This window comes from Vombatus ursinus, unplaced genomic scaffold, assembly GCF_900497805.2.
Source record: "Vombatus ursinus unplaced genomic scaffold, bare-nosed wombat genome assembly UNPS02005659.1, whole genome shotgun sequence".
Lineage (NCBI taxonomy): Eukaryota > Metazoa > Chordata > Mammalia > Diprotodontia > Vombatidae > Vombatus > Vombatus ursinus.
In genome coordinates, this window is record NW_020945437.1 from 18,258,421 (window position 1) to 18,278,844 (window position 20,424).

General features: G+C 41.7%; 1 protein-coding gene and 1 non-coding gene across 2 annotated transcripts in view; both read right to left on the reverse strand.

Moving 5' to 3' along the window:
* USP35 (ubiquitin specific peptidase 35) overlaps positions 1-20,424 on the reverse strand; it is a 79,027-nt gene that overhangs the window by 35,915 nt on the left and 22,688 nt on the right. Inside the window, exons 6-7 of the mRNA XM_027848355.1 lie at positions 16,628-16,763; positions 7,955-8,084 (exon numbers count right to left, since the gene is read on the reverse strand). Of these exons, the coding sequence (XP_027704156.1) occupies positions 7,955-8,084; positions 16,628-16,763 (266 nt within the window). The remainder of the gene's footprint in view (positions 1-7,954; positions 8,085-16,627; positions 16,764-20,424) is intronic.
* Positions 15,316-15,427, reverse strand: LOC114032870. The gene has a single exon (XR_003567885.1). It is a non-coding gene; the product is annotated as a U6 spliceosomal RNA (small nuclear RNA).

The following is a 20,424-nucleotide window of genomic DNA, read 5'->3' on the forward strand; positions in this document are numbered from 1 at the left end:
ATTATTATTATTATTATTATTATTATTATTATTATTATTATTATTATTATCATTATTATTATTATTGTTATTATTAAAGAATTTGAACCGGTAGGAGACAACACACCCAGTCAGGAGCAGGGCAAAATATACCAAGGTCAAAAAAAAAAAAGTGTCTCCTGAGAAAAGAAGTTAAATCTCCGTTCTTCCTATTTCTTACTCAGAAGGTAATAAGCCTTGGGAATAATACCCTGAGGGAGCCAGGGGAAGGCTAGCTGCTCTATCTCCCATCCCACCCTGGTGTGTCCCTGAACAAATGGAATTTCTGGTTGTCTTTTGTTTATTGTTTTCTGATCTTAGGCAAACAAGCCCCCCTGAGATGGGGCTGCCTAGGTGATCTGGTGAGTTCCCATCAGTGGTCCCACAGGTGACCAGTTGGTAGCAGTGACTGCCAGAGTGGTAGTGGCTGATAACAGAGGAAACACTATTAGACGTGGAAAGGACAGCCATTTGTGGCAGGCAGCATGGAAGGGTCATCGGCAGACCCATCAGAGGCCCCAGTCCTCAGAACCTAACAGAGAGACCCATCTAGAATCACAAAGACTCTACAGAGGAAGAAAAGGGCTCCTAGGAGCCAGGATCAGTGCCTGATGGCTACCATATTCTAAGTTTGATCCCACTCTCCCCAGGCAGCTTGTGAGTGCAGAGGAAGAGTGTGCCATCCATTCGGGGGGAAAAGCTTTTGTACTAAGTGTCCTCACTATACCTGCTTAGTAAATACCTTCTGTAAATACTAATTAAGTCTTAATCAGTGAAGGCTCATGAGTATTAGAAGCTTCACCTTCTAAGTGTTACCCTCAGATCCCTGACAAGAGTAGTAGTCAATAGTCCCTCCTGGAATACCAACCCTTAAGTGTTAAGGAAAAGGAAAAGATCCCAGAGGGGATGTTATGAACGAAAGACTGCTGATCATTATGGTGGCCCTACTATGGATGGTCTCCAGATTACAAATATCCTTCCTAAGATACAGTGCCCAGAAGTGAACACAACACCCCCAGATATAGTCTAAGTAGGGCAGAGGACAGCAGGCTTACAGCCTCTCCAGTCTGGGCACTAAGCCAATCTTGATGTAGCCTAAAATCAATTTAGCTTTCTTAGCTGTGATACAACACTGTTGACTCATTTTTTTCTTTCTGAAGGCAATCAGGATTAAGTGGTATGCCCAGAGTTACACATCTAGTAAGTGTCTGAGGCCAGATTTGAACTCAGGTCCTCCTGACTCCAGGACCAGTGCTCTATCCACTGTGCCACCTAGCTGCCCCACACTGTTGACTCATATTGAGTTTGCAATCCACTAAAATCCTTCAGCTGTTTTTTTTTTTTCATGCTAACTAGCCATGTCTAATTAATTCACTTTGTATTTTTGGAAACTGATTTTTATGAACCCGAGTATAAGGTTTTACATTCACCCTTAATAAATCTCACCAATGTTCTAACCAATCTAAGGATCTTTTGGGGATCTTTACCCTGTCATACAGTAGATTAGCCATCCCTCCCTTTTGGAAAACCAAACCTTTTTGTCCAATGAGGTAACCATCCCTTCCAGCTTAGTGTAATCCGCAAATTTCATAAGGATGCAATCTATGCTTTTATCCAAGTCACTGATAAAGATGTGAAACAGCACCAGGCCTAGTGGAGATCCCAGAGTTACTCCCTTCCTTCAAGGCCTTGCTCAAACATCACTCTTCCATGAAGGGAGTGAGTGAGCACAAACTCACATAGCCCACTATATCTAGCCAATTCCATATCAGGTCATGTTTCACCTCATCTGCCATGGCTATCTGCTTTGCCCTGTGTTTTGCTGCCATATGTGTACCCTACTGGTATCCCATTAGCTCTGGGAATAGTAATCAAGGAAATAAATAAAATTGTTTCCAGAAGGAGTATGTCAATCAACTGTCCCAATGGCTCTACTCACCATCCCTGTGACTTCCCAGACTGGATCTTTCCTTGCCATTACTCCTCTACATCTTTTATTTCCCCTTATTAAAATATAAGCTCCTTGAGGACAGGATATCTCACTTTGAAGCTTAGTGCAGTGCCTGGCACACAGCAAATGCTTGATAAATATTTTTCCTTTACTCTTTCAGGAAGATTTTCCTAATTCTTCCCTACTTGCCCCAGGGTAAAGTGGTCTCTTTCCTTAGATTTCTCATAGCACTCTGCCTGGAGCCTTCCTTTCCTCAGCTCTTATTCTCTCTTGTGTCAGTTATAGTAGACATCTTTCCTTCCATTAGAATGTAAGTTGTTGGGTTTTTTTTTAAAACAGAGCCTGTATCCCATTCTCTCTAACACAGAATATAGGGTTTAGTAGATAGTAGGTGTTTAATAAATGCTTATTAAGTCATTTTTCCACCTAAGATTATCTTCAATTTATCCCATATATCTCCTGTTTGTACATAGTTGTTTGTATGTTATGCCCCTTGTTAGACTGTGAACTCTTTGAGATCAGGAATTGTTTTTGCCTTTCTTTGTATCCCCAATATGTAGCAAAGTTCCTGGCATAGGTGCTTAATAAATGCTTGTTGACTTCTGATTTGTTTGTCAACAAATTATGTGGAAGTCTTTGACTATAGAAGCATATATGCTATTTATATTTTCTTTTATGTGTGTTTATTTACAAATTTTAAAAACTTTTTTAAAATGCTATAATTTTTCTGTCTTTTGGATTGCTTGTGATCCCATTAATATTAATTCAATACTTTAAGGACACATGTGAGAAAATGTAAGGAAATACGTGAGGAAATCTTGTGAACTGGGGGCAGTGGAAAGAATTTGGATAACAATAAGAGAAAAAATAGAACCAATACAACTGTGGTTTACATACTGTAATAAACACCAACTGGACAAAAAGAAGAAATAGATGAGGAATTCAGGAAACGGAGAACAAATCTCATACAGAGTCATGATGTAGTAATGATTCAACTTCCTGTTTACTGGAACATTCACAAAGATGGAGGCCCTGATGATGATAAATAATACTGTTGCAGTAAAAATGAGAGATACATTATGAGGAAGTGACTATTCAATTTTAGAATTCATGATGGTGTCTGGAAAACAAGGTATAGCCTCACATCCTCTATTTGGAGAGAAAAAATTTCAAAGAATTTGGATAAAGAATTTGTTTGTTCAGTCATTTCAGTCATATCCGACTCTTCATGACTCCATTTAGGGTTTTCTTAACAAAAATAATGGTTTACCATTTCCTTCTCCAACTCACTTTACAGACAAGGAAACTGAGGCAAACAGGGTTAAATGACTTGCCTAGGGTCACACACCTAGTAAGTGTCTCCAGCTGGATTTGAACTCAGGTCTTCCTGGCTCCATGTCTGGTGCCCTATCTACTAACCTAGTTGTCCTTTATAAGGAATGACTCTTGCCTAGGATAATCAGCCCACAAAGGGAGGGGTATCCTCAAGAACAAAATTCCAAAGGCAGGAAAAGAAATTATTCCAAACAGGAAGAAAAAAAGGGGAGTAATTAATGAGATTGACACAGATGCATAGGAAATTAATTCATTGGTCAACTTAGATTTTTAAAAGATGTGTATAGAAAATGAAAGCAAGGGCTAGAAACCGAAAATGAATACAAAGGAGTAGTAAGTATTACAAGATTAACATCAGAAGCACCAGAGCTCAGAATAAGCCAAACTCTCAGAAGAAAGCTAAAACAAGATCAAAGGGAGGCTAGGACCATCATTGTTCAAAGTGGATGGGAATTTGACCATAGATGGGGAGAAAAGCAGTAGAACTATTCAACTCTTATTATGTTTTTATTTTCTCTGTGCAGAAATGATCTGACTGGAAAAGACAGAACAAAAAAGATTGATGGGGAGTTGAATTCAAGATGGAGTTCAAGAGATCAGGTCCAGACAACCAATGTCCCAGGATACTAAAGAAACTGGCAGACGGGATTGTTGGGTTGCTGTTGGCAATCTCTGAAAAATCTTGGAAGTGGGAAAAGTGTCATGAGAACACAGAGAGGCAAATGCTGTCCCCACTTTCAAAAAGAGGGAAGAGGATGGAGTCTTCAAACCATAGACTGATGAGTCTGACTTCAATTCCTAGCAAAATTCCAAGAAGTATTACTAAAGGAGAGTTGGGTATGGATATTCAGAAAGGGCAGTAGGAATCTCAAAGAGCTAGTATGGCTTTATCAAAAATAGGTCATGTCAGACTAGTTTTATTTCCTTTTTTGACAGGGTTACTAGACTGTTTGATCAGAGAATGCCACAGACATAATAAAATTGGCATATAGCAAAGAGTCTCATCCTATTCCTATAGATAAGACACAGCGATATGGGCAAAAGGAGATTATATCTAGGTAGATTTGAATGAGACCTAAAGAATAGGAGCTAAAGGGTTGGTGTAAATTTGAGGGAAGACCAATGAAGTTTCCAAGGAATCTATTCTTGGTCTTCTGTCACTCAATATTTTTATCAATGCCTTGTAGATGGTATAGATGGAGCACCTAACAAGTTTACAGAAGACAGGAAGCTAGAAGGGACAGCTAACTCTTGGATGACAGAATAGGGTGCAAAAACATTTCTACAGACTAGAAAGATAGGATCTAATAATATTTAATCAGCTAGAACATAATAAAAAGATGGATGATAGATAGATAGATGGATAGATAGGTAGATGATAGCTAGATGAAGATGGATGACAGATAGGTCAATAGGTAGATGGATAGATAGACAATAGATAGCTAGATGGAAAGATAGCTAGATAGATGATAGATAGATAATAGATAGATACATAGATAAGATGACAGATAGAATATCTATAGGCCTATGATTTCATGGCATGGTGACTTGTTCCAACAATATAGATTAGCAATTTGTCTATAACTTATAGTCTTAGAAAGCTGACTGGAACATAAAGAAGATAAATGACTTTATCACACAGACAGTATATGTCAGTTATTCATAATAAATAAAAAGTACCTTGAGGTTAAAAAACCCAATTGCAAAACAGAAATGACTAATGTTTATGGTTTACAAAATACTTTACATAAATTATCTAATTTTGTCCTCTCGGTAACCCTATAAAGTATTATTGCAGGCATTGTTATCCCTATTTTACAGATGAGGAAACTGAGGCAATGTGACTTGCCCATGGCCTTGAAGCTTAGGGTCAACAACAGGATTTCTATAGAGGCTTCTCCTGACTCTAGCTCTGGGATTTCTTCCACTAAACTACACTGCCTCTAAAGTACAAAATGGCAAAAGTTTGACAAGACAACAGTTCTTGCAAAAAAGATCTTGAGCTCAATATGAGTCGTGATGGCAGCCAAAAAACAAGCTAAGACAATCTTAGTGCATATTAAAAGGAACTGTGTTCAGGAGGAATCCTCCCATGCTAGGGCAAATGGGCAGAAGTTGTAGAGAGGAAGATTAAGCTCAACACATGGAAATTTCATCCTAATTGCCTAACAATTAGAGGTTTCCATAAAGGGAATGAATGAAGGTGTGGCTGCGCCCCATCACTGGAAGGCTTGAGGACCACTGGTTGCACAGGGGATTCCTGCATGGATATGGGCTGGATTTGATACCCTCTGAAGGTTCTTTCATCTCAGTTGTCAGATTATTATTTCCTTGGTGTTACCACTACTCCCATCTTGGTGATGATGCCAAACCTTTTATTTCTTCATGAATTGCTATGATCAAAAACCTTGATCCCCTGGTGTCCACATTTAGCTAGGTCAGTCTTTGGACAACAGGCATGGGCAGTAGTAGGACCCCAAAGTCTTTCTACCTTTGGAGGACCTAGCAGACCTTGTACAGTGTGGAGATGGAGGCTGTGGTCAATGTCATCCATGATAAAGTAAAAATGAAGACTCATTGACAGAATGTGGGGTATTCATGAATATGAATCCTTGTTTATATGTTATAGCATGTGATGATTATGCATAAAACTGATCTAAGTGATGGCCTAGACAGAAATAAGGGACAGGGACAGTGGGGTGACCACACGATCCTCAGGATTCCACATGTAAGCAGCTGTTTTGAATCTGTACCTAATTGCTATGTAACACTTTTTAATTGCTAACTTTGAGGTCCCTATGGCCCCTTTGCATACTAGATAAGCCTACTTTGGCCACCACTCCTAAGAAGTCTTCCCTGATCTCCCCTAGCTTAAAGAGCTGTCTTTTCTCAGAGTTTTCATAATAATGAGTCTCACTTTTAAAAGCCTGTTTCACATCCTAGCTCATACTGGAGCTAACTAACCAAGTTCATATCTATATCCTTACTACCTCACTAAATTGTAAATTCCTTGAGGAGAGAGAGAGAGAGAGAGAGAGAGAGAGAGAGAGAGAGAGAGAGAGAGGAGAAAAAGAAAAAAGAGAGAAGAAGAAGAGAAAGAAAGAAAAACAAAGAGAAAGAAAGTGAGGGAGGGAGAGGAAGGAAAGAGGACAAAGAGAAAAAATAAAGAAAAAGGAAGAAAGAGAAGGAGAGAGAGGGAAAGGGAGGGGGGGAGGGAGGGAGAGAGAGAGAGAGAGAGCGCACAAGCATTTATTAAGCATTTACTATGTGTCAGGCAGTGTGCTAAGAGCTGGAGATATAAATACAAGCAAACAAGTCAGTCCTTACCCTTGAGGAGCTTACACTCTAATGGAGGAAGACTACAATAATGGGGAGCTGGAAAACTGGAGGAGGGGTAGTAGTGAAGAGGGGGGAACAAGGCTGCTGCTGATGAGGAGGTGAAGAAATCCAGACAGTAAGGAGCGGAGTCAGCAGTGAAGTAAGCATGGCCTGGGCACCTCATGAAATGGTGGACTGGGCCAGAGACTCACCAATCAGAAGAGAGAGCCGCAGGGTGGAGGCATCCCCAGGGTGAGAAGGCTGCTGGCAGGGAGGTGGAGAAGTCCGGAGAGTGTCTCCACCTCCCCCTCAGTGCCAAAGGTGCCTCTGTGCACACAGCTGTTTAATGGAGGGCTCACAGATTCAGAGCATAATAGAACGGATGGAACCTTAGAATACAGACTGTTAGAACACAATGTCAGAACTGGAAGAGAGCATAGAACAAAGAATGTTAGAGCTGGAAAGGACCCTCTGTATTTTATCTCTCTCTCTCTCTCTCTCTCTCTCTCTCTCTCTCTCTCTCTCTCCATATTATAGTTATTTGTGTACATATCTTTCCCATTAGATTGTAAGTTCTTTCAGAATAGGTCTATGCCATATTTATCTTTGTATACCCAATACTGAGCAAAGACTTTTGTATATAATCTAATATAGACTGTTAGAACGAGAAGGGATCTTAGACTACAGAATGTTAGAACACTGAACACACAGTGTTAGAGTTGGAAGGGGCCTTAGAACAGGGAATGTCAGAGCTGGGGTGGGGACGGAGCTTAGAACAGAGAGTGTCAGAACTGAGAGAGACCTTAGAACGGAGAATGTCAGAGCTGGGAGGCACTTTAAAACCCAAAATGTCTGAGCTGGGAGGGACCTTAGAACACAGAATGTCAGAGCTGGGAGAGAACTTAGAACATAGAATGTCAGAGCTGGGAGAGATCTTACAACACACAATGTCAGAGCTGGGAGGGATCTTAGAACCCACAATGTCAGAGCTGGGAGGGACCTTAGAACAGAAAATGTCAGAGCTGGGAGGAACCTTAGGTCATACAGTATGAGAATTGTAAGGGAATTTAGAGATCACTTAACCTAACCTCCTCATTTCAAATGTGAGAAAGACCCAGGGAAATGATTTGCCCCAAATCACACAGTGAGTTAGGGGGCCTGTCTCCTGACTCCCAGACCAGTACTTTTCTCATTAAACCACACAAGTCCCTACTATGGATGGAGCCTGTCAAGGCCACATCCATTTCTGCCAGTGGCTCTAGTTTTCCCCAGGCCCCTTGTGGTGGAATTTTTGCCCCAGGTCCCAAGAGGGAGTTTGGAATGGGTGCTGACCTTCTCTATTTTGGAGAGAGAGACTTCAATCAAAATGCTGAACTTCTTAACGGCTGCTAGGCCCTTTAGCAACGTGATGATCCATTTGTCTATGTTTTTTCCCAGGGGCCAAGATACCCAGTCGATCATCCTAAAAGAATTAGGAGAATTTAAATTAAAAGGAAAGAAAAAAGGCACAGGTCAGCGGTCACATATCTTCTAGATAGCCATCTACTTGATCTACGGTTAGTTCTAACTCTATGGCTAGGCCAATAGGTTAAAGGTCATTGGTCTAGATTGACCCCTTATGTCCTCTCCTGCAGCCGGGCCATTCCATCCCTTTGCCACCTCCCCCAAACCCCAAACTCCAGAGTCCAGGCCCACTGAAGAAGTCACACAACGCCCCACTGTTGCCAACTCCTCACCATGCCAGGTCCCAATCTTCCAGGTCACTGCCCTGAGAGAGGCTTGGTCATCCCAATATATGCTCTTAGCCCCCAGGAAACCAGTTCTGCAGCATGATACAGTAGAGAGAGCATGAGACTCGATACCAAGGCTGGGGTTAGAATCCTGGTTCCAGCACTGACTTAGCTATGGGACCTTGTGCAAATCAACTAACCCACTCTGAGCCCCAGTTTCCTCATCTGTTAGGGACCATCCCTAAAAGAGGTGATAAGAAGGTAGCGCTTTATAAACTAAGCAAATGTGCGCTACTGCTGATATTACTACTGGGGTCACTACAGACAGTATCAAGCTTGTGGCACCTCACAGCTGGAGCCTTCCCTGATCCCCCCCAAACAGAAGAGAGCTCTCCTCCCTTCCATTTCACATAGGATGTATACTCCTTTACCTCATTCTCCCCTAGTACCCAACAGTGCTCTACATACAGCAGGCACTTTATAATTTTAGTCTGCCTTCAATCATACTTATCTGTGTCCATGTCTGTGAGCTTCTTGAAGGCAGGGTTAGTGTCTAAATCATCTTTGTACCCCCCATGTTGTCATGCACAAGCAAATATTGGATTAGGAGTCAGAAGAGCTGACCTCTAGTCTTGGCTCAGCCATTAACTCACTGTGCAGCCTTGGGCAAGCTGCTTCCCCTCTCTGGGCATCAGTTTCTTCTTGTACAAATTGTGGGAGGTTGGACTAGTAGATTTTTAAAAAATAAATTTGTATTAATATCTTTTGTTTTCAGGTCACCTTCATTTCCCATTGTAGTTCTTCTCACACCCTTCCCAGAGTGCCATCCCATATAATTAAGAATAAAAGAGAGGGAAAGAAAAAGTTTAGTGAAGTAACTGACAGGTCAAAAATGTCTTATGTTACAGGCAGTGCTCCACACCCTCAGTACCCCACCTCTGCAAAGAAATGTGGGGGGAGGAGGTAGAGGGTGGAAATGCCTTCTTATATCTCTTCTTTGGGGCCAAGCTTTGTCATTCATAAGGGAGCAACATTCAATCTTATTTTGCTGTTGTTCTCCATTTAGATAGTCATTGTGTATACTGTTTTGCTGATTCAGTTTATTTTATTTTCCATCAGGTCATTTGCTAGTTGATGTTTAAGGTCCCTTCTAGCCCTAAAATTCTATGATCCAATTATTTCAGCAACAGAGTTTAGCACATAGTAGGAGCTCAAAATAGATATAAGATGTACCAATTAGAGATGAAGGGACCATAGAGATCATCTGCTTCAGGGATTCTTAACCTGGGGCTCATCACCTAGGGTTTAATTTTTTTTTAAAAATATATAATAAATATATTTATTTAAATACATTAAAATATAGAAATTTTAAAAAACTAAGATTTAAATATTTTGTATATTTTAATGTAGTTGATTTCCTTTGTAATCCCATGTATTTTATTTTCTGCATCTAAAAAATTACTGAGAAGGGGTCCATAGGCTTCTCTGCCAAAGGGGTCTATGCCAAAAAAAAGTTAAGAATTCATTTTATAGACGAGGAAGCTGATGCCCATAGAGGGGAAGGGACCAGTCCAACATCAACAGGGAGTTAGCGGCAAAGTTAGGACTAGAACCCAGGGTTCCTGACTCCCAATCTAGAATGTTCTCCTTTATATCATATACTCTGTCTTTTTTCCTGGTTGAATAAATAAAATAGCCTTTTAATAAATATTTGTGGACTAATGGATTGACAGTATAAGAAGTAATTTTGATTCTTTTTCTCCCCAGAAAGAACACAAGCTTCCTGAGGGTATAGACCATTTGTTTTGTTTGGCTTTGTGCAAAGCAGTTGTTCATGAGCGGCTGACCAACGGGTCTTTTAGAGAGTCAGTATAGGGCCTGGAAAGAGTACTGGATTTAGAGTCAAGGGGCCTGGGTTCAAATCTTAGCTCTGCTATTTATTTAACAGTTTGTGTGACCATTGGGCAAATCATTTAACCTCCATGGCTTCAGTTTCCATCTGCAAAATGTGGGGGCTAAACTAGATGACCCCTGAAGTCATCTGGGCTCTAATTCTATGATCCTAACAAGCTGCCTCTTGCCATAGCAACTATCTCAACACTGGAAGCATTTAAGCAAAGACCAGAAGACCATCTCTCTAGATTATTACAGCACTTCTTAAACTGTGTGTCGCGATCTCCTATGGGGTTGTGAAAAATCTGGCAACAGTAAAAGGTTTCTGAACACGCAACAACCAAAAATTAACTCAAAATCAAATGCGTAATGAATCCGAGGTGTTTCTGGCAGTGCTTGCCTGTGCTGCATCCAATAACTTTGCAGTAGCCTTGGGGTTGAACACAAAGCATGCACACTTTGCACTGGGCATGCCCTCAGGCCACACAACACCAATGAACACTGCCAAAATGGGAAAAGGAGTAGAGAATGGAAAAAGTTTAAGAAGCCCTGCTCTATAAGACATTCTTTCCCTGGGTAAAAGTCAGCACTAGATGGCCTCTGAAGCCACTTTCAGCTATGAAATTCTATTATTTTAAGATTCTAAGTTTCTAAGAATCCATATATTGCTTTGTACATTTTGTTTGTTTGTTTGTTTGTTGTTTAGGCAATTGGGGTTAAGTGACTTGCCCAGGGTCACACAGCTAGTGTCAAGTGTCTAGTCTGAGGCCAGATTTGAACTCAGGTCCTCCTGAATCCAGGGCCGGTACTCTACCCACTGTGCCACCTAGCTGCCCCTCTTTGTACATTTTTTTATACAGCTATATGTGCACATTGTATTTCCCTGATAGAATGTGAGCTCCTGGAGGGCAGGGATTATTTCATTTTGGTCTTTTGATCTCTAGTGCCTATTGTAGTGCTTGGCCCATAGTAGGTGCTTAGTAAATACTGACTTTCTAGGCTTCTAAGAGTCTATGATTATGAGTATGTTTCTAAGAGTCAGTGACTGTTTTAAAGTTCCTAATTATAATAATTCACATTCCTATGGCACTTCAAGGTCTGCAAAGCCTTTTTTTGTTTGTTTTTCTAAGATTCTCTAAGTTTGTAAGATTCCAAGAATCTACAAGTCTGTTTCTAATGGACAATGAATGTTTCTGATGTCCTACAAGTTCATGATTCTAGGTTACTAAGATCCTGTGCTTCCAAAATTCTACAGACAGGTGACAAATAGGGCCTCACTTTACTCTGTCCCTACCTGCTTCTTCCTTCCCTTTGTATCCAAAGGCCCTTGATGGGGTTCACTTCTGCTAGCCCAAGGCAGGCATGACCATTGAGGGATAGGACCCCAAGCCAGATTCAGGGCTGAGCCCAGCCTCAGGCCCTGGTTCTGACTCACTGTTCATCATTCCTCCTTCTCCCTTCTCCCTATTCCTTGCTCTCATCTCTGGGGGTAGTCTGGCTTGACTTTGGACCCCTGCCAGTAGCTTTGAATGCATTTTCTCAAACTTTACATCTCAGTCCCTGACCAACCTTAATTACTTTTCTAGGGGAATAGAAGAGAAGGGGAAGGAGATCACTCTATTTCCCCAGAAGCCTGAGGAATCCACTCATTCTGCCTCTCTCTAGCATCCGGAAGAAGAGGGGCAGCTGAGCTGGGGCTTCTATTTTCAGTCCTTCCTGCTCTTAGACAAAGTTCAGGATGAAACCAAGCATGGGCAGCCCCTTGAGCCCCATTAGGGGAATGAAGACTCAGCATCTACCACCAGTCCTTGCAGGGTCAGGTACATGTGCCTCTACTCTACCTGGAGAGGTCCTCATCCCTACTCAGGCCCCAGCCTGGGGGAGGAGCAGGGAAAAAGAGAGGACACATTTTAGAAGGACACGGATGAGCACATGCCTGGGAGAATGACCAGGATGGGGAGGGGTCATGACCATGCTACATCAGGACAAGCCCAGGGGATGTCAAAGCTAAAGAAGAGAAGGTGTGGAAGAAGATGTGGAGAGGGACATACTGGGATCAGAAGGGCTGCTGTGTGGAGCAGATTTACTTCTGCTTGGCCTCTTGGGTGGCAAAGCTCTTAGGCTATAGGCTCCATGGGGCAAGGACCACACCTCAGCTAAGCTTTTAGTCTTCCTCAGTGCCTATGTTAGCATAATTGGGAAGGCAATGCAAATGAACTGTGAAAGCAGCTCTTGTGACTAACCTTACCAAAGACATCTTCCTCTCTCCCATTCTAAGGTTCCTTATAACCAGCTTATAAAAGCAAAACTAACACTGGCTGGTGTTTGCTAAACTGGTTCTCCTAATGCAGAACTGCCTGAGAACAAGAGAGCCAGATGAGATCTCTCTGTGGCAAAGTAATGAGGCTCTGAGGGCTCTGTTGCCCTGGAGGGCTTTTCCTAAGCTCTTCATGTGTCCCTGAGGACTTAAGCACAAACAGACCCAAATGCCAAGTGAGGATTCTTTGTTACAAGGTAAGCCACAGCCTTGACCTTTATGGGTCCTTTCCTATTCTTCAGGGTGTGCCAGTCATAGTCTGAGGACCTGGAAGCCTATCATGGGGTTCTTCATACAGAAGGTGATTAATAAATGTTTGCTAGATTTAACGAAATGGAACTAAAATCAGTGGCAGTTGCAGGGAGGCAGATTTCAATCAATGCAAAGAACTTCTCAATAATCAGATGGCTGAGTGGTCAGCTCCCTGTCTTTGAAATGGTTCAAGCAGACTCTTCCTCCCCAACCCCATCCCCCTTATCAATAATGATGCTGCAAATCAGATTTTTGCATGGACAGAAAGAATGAGCTAGGTGACCTCTGATGGCTTTTCTGACTCGATGATTCTATGAGAGAACCAGGCTAGAAGAGAAAAACAGCCAGGGTCAGGGATGGGCACTTTACCGTGAAGTGGGGCGTACGGGAACCATTCTGGCATTCAAGACGCTTCACAGTTTAGCCTGTCTAGAGTCATCTCCAGCATTTCCCCTCACACATTTCAGCTGAACTAGACTATTTGCTATTCCCCAAAGACATCCTGATCTCTCCTACCTCCCTGCTTTTGCTCACATTATATTCCTTATTTTCTCTGTCTCTATTTATTAAAAACCTAACTATCCATGAAGGCCCTGCTTTGATTCTGTGGTGCAGTAGAAAGAAGTCAGGAGTCAGGGAGATATCTGGGTACAAATCTGACCTCCAAAACTCGCTAGCTGTGTTATCACAGGCAAGTCGTAAACTCTCTCATCTTCTCTCTCCTTCTCTATAAAATGGTAATGATAAATCACTATTGATTATAGAAATGCAAATCAAAACAACTCTGAGGTACCACATCACACCTATCAGATTGGCCAACATGACAAAACAGGAAAATGATAAATGTTGGAGAAGATGTGAGAAAATTGGAACACTAATGCATTTTTGGTGGAGTTGTGAACTGATCCAATCATTTTGGAGAGCAATTTGGAACCATGCCCAAGGGGCTATAAAAATGTGCATACCCTTTGACCCAGCAATAGCACAAAAATATTTATAGTAGCTCTTTCTGTGGTGGCAAAGAATTGGAAATTGAGAGGATACTTATAAATTGGGGAATGGCTGAATGAGCTGTGGTATATTAATGTAATGGAATACCATTGTGCTATAAGAAATGATGAGCAAGCAGACTTCAGAAAAACCTGGAAAGACTTGTATGGACTGATGCTGAGTGAAGTGAGCAGAGCCAGCAGAACATTGTACACAGTAAAAGCCAGATTGTGCGATGACTAACTTTGATAGACTTAGTACTTCTCAGCAACGCAAGGATCTAAGACATCTCCGAAAGTCTCAAGATGGAAAATGCAATCCACATCCAGAGAAAGAACTATAGAATTTGAATGCAGATCAAAGCATACTATTTGCTCTTTTTTTCCTTTCTGTTTTGTTTTGTTTCTTCTTTCTTGTGGTTCCTCCTATTGATCCTAATTCTTCTTTACAACATGACTAATGTAAAAATATGTTTAAAAAATAGTGATAATAATATCTGGAGTATCCATAACCCTGGTTTATAAGGATCAAATAATATAACGTATATAGTTAAATAGCTCCTCTTACTCTCTCCCCCACTAGAAGTGAGCCCTCCCTCCTGCATACCTCTATACTCTGTCTCATTTAATCCTCATCTCAACAAACTGGGAAATAGGTGTTATTATTATCCCCATTTTACAGAGGAGGGAACTGAGGTAGACAGAGGTAAAACGACTTGTCCAGGGCCTCACAGAGGTGGTACCTGACCCTGAAGCTAGTTCTGTATCCACTATGCCATGCTGCCTCTTAGAAATATAAAAGATATTTTAAAAGATATAAAAAATGAAAAAATCAAAAGATAGCTTTCAAAATATGGCTCAGGAAGAGAGGAGATCACAAAAGACAGTTTTGATGACATAAAAACCAAAGAAGAGAGGAGATCACAAAAGACAGTTTTGTTGACATAAAATTAAAAAGCTTTTGCATGAATCAAATCAAAGCAGCTAAAATAAAGAGAAATTACTAAGTGGAGAAAAAACACAATTTTGTATGAAATGTTACTAATAAAAGTCTGATATCAAAGACAGAATCTTACATAAATATATTTTATAAATATAAAGATATAAATGTTATATCTTACATAAATATGTAAGAAGAAGAGATATTATCCAGAAGATAAATAGTCAAAGGATATGAATCAGTTTTCAAAAGAAGAATTTCAAGCTAGCTATGACCATAGTGTTTTAAATGATCCAAGTCACTGATCATAAGAGAAATGCAAATTAAAGCAATTCTGGGGCTTTGCCTCACTTGGCAAATTGCCAAAGGAAAAAATGACAACAGTCAGTATTGGGGGGGGGGTCGCTGTAGGAAGACTTTACTGTTCGTAGAGTTGTGAATTGGTCCAATCATTCTGGAAAATAATTTAGAAATATGCAAGAAAAAGTGGCTGAACCAATGTTCCCACTGCAAGACACATACCCCAAAGAGATCAAAGGCAGAAAAGAAAGGCCCCACGGACACCAAGTTTAAACAATATTGAACACTTCATAAATTTGTATGTCATCATTGCCCAGGGACCATGCTTTTCTCATCTTTGTTGTTCTAGTTGTAATATATATGTTATGGCAGTTATCTGATCATTCTGTTCTGCTCACGAAAGAGCAAAAATACAGAGAACAGGACAAGGAGACCTAAGATCTTTCTTGTTATTTGGTAGAAAACTGTCAGACATAAGTTTTAGGGCAAAGAATCAGCAGCAGAATAAAAGCTAAGTTTTAGAATTACTAGTGAGAGGAAGAGTCAACAAATTTTCTTTAAAACAGGAGAAATTAAGGAATGACTGATAATAACTGAAGTTTAATGAGAAAAGTATTAGATTGTACCTTGGTGGTTTTTTTTTTAATTCAAATCCTACAATACATACTTTATTATCATTTTGAATATGTTATGCAAAGGTGAGTCATCAGTGACTACGTTTGTAATAAGTCATTTGGTAGAAAACCACAATATGTAGTCTTTGATTCAAGTTCTAAACCGGCAGTGAGGAACCTGCAGCCTTAAGGCCACACGTGGTCGTCTAGATCCTGAAGTGTAGCCTCTGACTGAATCCAAACTTCACAGAACAAATCCCCTTAATATAAAAGGATATGTTCTTGTAATGACAAACATCACAAGCTCATTAGCCTAGAGAAAGGAAGGCCCTAAAGAATAATAGAGATGGGGGACAGAAAGAAGGGATCAGGAAAGGCCTAGTACTCTTCTCTAGAATCAGAGCTTAAAGGAATCTCAGAAAGCATCTAGTTTAACTCGTATCTAAAAAGGAATTTCTATATTATCCTGATAAGTAGTCATCTGTCTTCTGCTTGAAGACCTTGAGAAATGGTAGTCTCACTACTCTGTGAAGCAGTCCATTCTGTATTAGGAAGGCTGTAGAGAAGGCAGGGGGGACCCAAACGTCATCAGAATCTAGTCTTAGCTAAGCGGAGGCCAGTGAGAAGTTCTGTATCACACACTGGCCTTACACCAAAGGGGCAAAATAGAATCACGGACCCCAAGAAAGTCAGCGCTAGAAGGGACCTTAAGGATCATCCGGTGTCAACTTGTGTTACAGAAGGGGAAACTGAGTCCTAGAGAGGAAAAGTGACTTGCCCAAGGTTATACAACCAGTAAGTGACAGAGTTGTGACTAGCACCTGGTTCTCCTGGGGCTACCTGCCAAGAGAAAAAAATCCTGCCCTCCTCTTTGTCTTCTCCCCGTCTCCCCTGCCCCATCCCCTACCAAAGCTCAGAAAGCCCTCAGGGTTGGTGAAGCAGTCCCCTCCTCCCTGCTGCTGTCTCCTACCTGCTGATAGCTGTCATCATCTGGGCATCTGTGATGCTGTCATCATTCGTGAGGTTTCTGATCACCCCATCCATAAGCTCTAGAGGCACATACTGGACGACGCTGGCCAGAGCATTGGAGGGAGGCTCCTGCTCCTCTGGGAAACAAGGCAGAAACCAGAGCTAAATGGGACTGAGGCAAAGACATCCACCCAGCTCCTTTACCCCGTCCCCCACTCTGCTCCCCAACCCCCACTGACAGAAAAGAGAAAACTTCAAGGCAAGCCAGGAGGAGTGCAAGCTCCTAGAGGATGGAGACCCTTTTTCATTTATGTCTTTGGGTCCTTCTCCCCCAATTCAATGAATGCCTGCAGTACCTACTTAATAAATGCTTATTAAATTGAATTAAAGGGTACCTGATATCTACGGTAGCCTCATCCTTCAAGAGGACCTAGGCTACAAACCCAATGTCTCCTCCTATCCTCCCCACCAACTATACTGAGGTCAAACATATGTACAAAGCTTAATCAGGGTCATAGAAAGATGAAGTTTAAAGGAATCCTGAAACAGAATGTCAGGGCTAGGAGAGGCCTTAGAACAGAGAATGTCAGAACTGGGAGGGCACTTAGAACAGAGAATGTCAGAACTGGGAGGACCCTTAGAACATGGAATATTAGAGCTAGGAGGGACCTTAGAACATAACATTTCAGAGCTTGGAGGAACCTGGGACATAGAATGTCACACAGCTGAAAAGAATCTTTGAGGTCGTCTAATCCAGCTTAACAGATGAAGCTCTTACAGCACTGATTCATATACTAAAGTTTATCTTCTAGGCCTCCAGCTTCTTCCCTTTAGAGGGAAGGATGCCCAGCACCTTGCAGACTGTCAAACACTTATGCAAACAGTTATTATAGAAGAAGCAGTGGCAAGGGGTGTAGGTGGGGGAAATAGAGGAAAGAGTATTACATTTGGAACCAAGAGACTTGGGATGGAGAGACAGACTTGCAGTTAAGGAGACCTGGGTTTGAATCCCACCTCAGGTACTCACTAGCTATGTGATCCTGAGCAAGTCAACCTCTAGGGGTCCATTTTCTCATCTGTGAAATGTGGAAGTTGTATTGAGTGGCCTGCCTCTAAGGTCTCTCCCAGCTCTAACTCTATGACCTATAACTTCTGGGAACTTCAGTTATCTCATCTGTAAGGTGGGAATAATCACCCTTGCACAGGCTATAAGAGTGGCTGTCCCTGTAGATAAGCACAGGACCTGCCATATTTCCATCTCAATGATTGCTGGCTGAGAGCCAGGCTTGAGGAGATGTATATAGAGGGTGGGCCCTGGTGAGCAGAGGATGTGGTTGGGGAATGGCTTGGAGAGGTATGAAGGGCTTAAGCAGGCCTTCGAGGGAGGGAACTGAAGAGAAATTTTACCTACCTCCATATTAATAACAACAATAATAGCTAGCATTTCTATAATGCTTTAAGGTTTGCAAAGCACTTTATATGTGTTACCTTATTTGAGCCGCATGACAACACTGGGAGGTAGGTACTATTATTATCCTCATTTTACAGATGAGGAAACTGAGCTAGTAAGGTTCTGAGACAGAATTCCAACACATTTTTCCTGACTCTCAGTGCAGTATTCTATCTTGCTCCCTCACAATTACAGAGAAAGCAAACCCCCGGGATGTAGATGAGGGAGAACTGGACCATGGAAGTGGGTGTAGCATAAGGATATGCTTTATGACGATGTGTCTATGGAGACACACACATGCACACACACATATATACACATACACACACACACCATATACAGACACAGAAAGGGCTGCTCCTCCTTGAAATCAGGTCAGCAAATTGAGTATTTACGTGTACGCTTGCATATATATGCCTGTTTGTATGGGGCTTTGGTTTTGCATACGTGTGTTGAACTTATATTTGTGTGTCGTGTGTGTTTATCTGCCTCTTTGCCTTTCTTTGCTTCCTTGGTGCTTAGAACAATGCCAACACATGTTAAGCACTTAATAAAGGTTGATTGACATAGCTTGACTTGAGTGGATTATGTAACTTGTGAATGTGTGTGTGTGTGCACGTGACCATCAATTTGCATGTGCTGTGTGTGCATGCAGGTGTTGTATCTCTCTTCTGCCTACACATGAGTTATATTGGGTGTGCCTCCCTCTATGTCCGCGTCAGACTGTATGTACCATGAGCAGCAGACACTGACCAAGAGGCAATGGGGATAGGCCAGAGCCTGGGCCTGTTTCCTTATTCATGAGCCTCCCTTGGTTAGAGAGTGCTGAGGCTAGAAGCTTTGCTGAATGAATAATTCAGATTGACTCCACTTTGTCAAGAATAACAACAAGGATGACCTTCAAGGTCATCAACTTTAAGGCTTACTAAACACTTTTGCCTCACAACAACCCTGTGAGTCAGACAGTGAAAGGGTTATCATGCACATCGTTTTTCAAACAAGTCACCAACTCCCCACTCCCTCCCTCTAGTCCTGGAACCGCCCTGAGTTTGGATAGGGGACCTTTCACCTTATCCAGGCTCCCATATCACTTCCTGGCTATCTCCAAACCATGCCTCCAACATCCCTTCTCCCTTCAAGCTCTCTATGTGTTGTCTTTGCCCATTAGAATGTACACTCCTTGAAGGCAGGGGCTGTCTTGCTTTCTTTTATTTTTATCCCCCATACTTAACACAGTGCCTAGCATACAGTAAAGGCTTAATAAATATCTGTCTGTCTGTCTGCCTATTCATCATATTACTGGTGAGGAAACTCAGGTTCAGAAAAGAGCAAAGGCTTGCCTAGGTTCATATAGCTAGTATGCAGCAAAAACAGAATTTGACTATCTAACACCCAAACATCATTTTTCCAGTGCTGCCAGGAACAATCCTTGGCTTCTGTGAGGTGGAAGGCTGAAGCAGGATGAGGGCAGAATTCTATCTGAAAGAGGGCTAGGCTGGTAATCGGTAAGAAAACCCCTCCCAGTAGCCCTGGAATTTTAGCTAGGGCTGTGGCCCTCCCTGAAAAGGAAATGCTCTCCATTCATTTCAACAAATACTTATCAAGCACAAGACCCTGTGTTTAGTGTTGGGGATAAAAAATGATGTGTTAACTGGCCTCAATGAGCTTATGGGCTAATAGGGAGAATAATACACCTATAAGATGTAGAGCAGGGGAATCAGTAGAAAAAGTGATGAGTGGTGGGCAAGCGACGACTTGCCTGGGATCCTACAGCTAGCATGTACTAGAATTTTCTACTCCTGGAACCGCCCTGAGTTTGGGTAGGGAAACTTTCACCTTATCCAGGCTTCCATATCACTTCCTGGTGAGGGCAGTGAGATCCAGAATGATTGGGCCACCTGACATCCAATCAGGGGAGAGGTTAGAAAGAATTTCATATTTTAGATAGGGCACTCACACCCATACATGTCTTTATACATATGCAAACACTAAATATGTTTACACACAAGTCCGTGTGGCTCTCAAGAGAAGCAGCTTGATGAAGTGGGCAGGGGGCCAGCCTTGGCATCAGAAAGACCTGAGTTCAAGTCTTAACTCTGACACATACTAGTTTTGGGATCATGCACTAACTTCTCAGTGCCCCAGACAATTCTCATCTTCCTCAGGAGACCTATTTTCCTTCTTGTCTGTGTTTATTTACATGTTTTTTTTAAAAGTTTCCCCCATTAGGCTGTGAGCTCCTTGAAGGTAGATACTGTTTTTGCCTTTCTTTGTATCCCCAGAATTTAGCACAGTGCCTGGTACAGAGTAAGCATGTAATAAATGCTTAATCATCATTCTGGATCTCA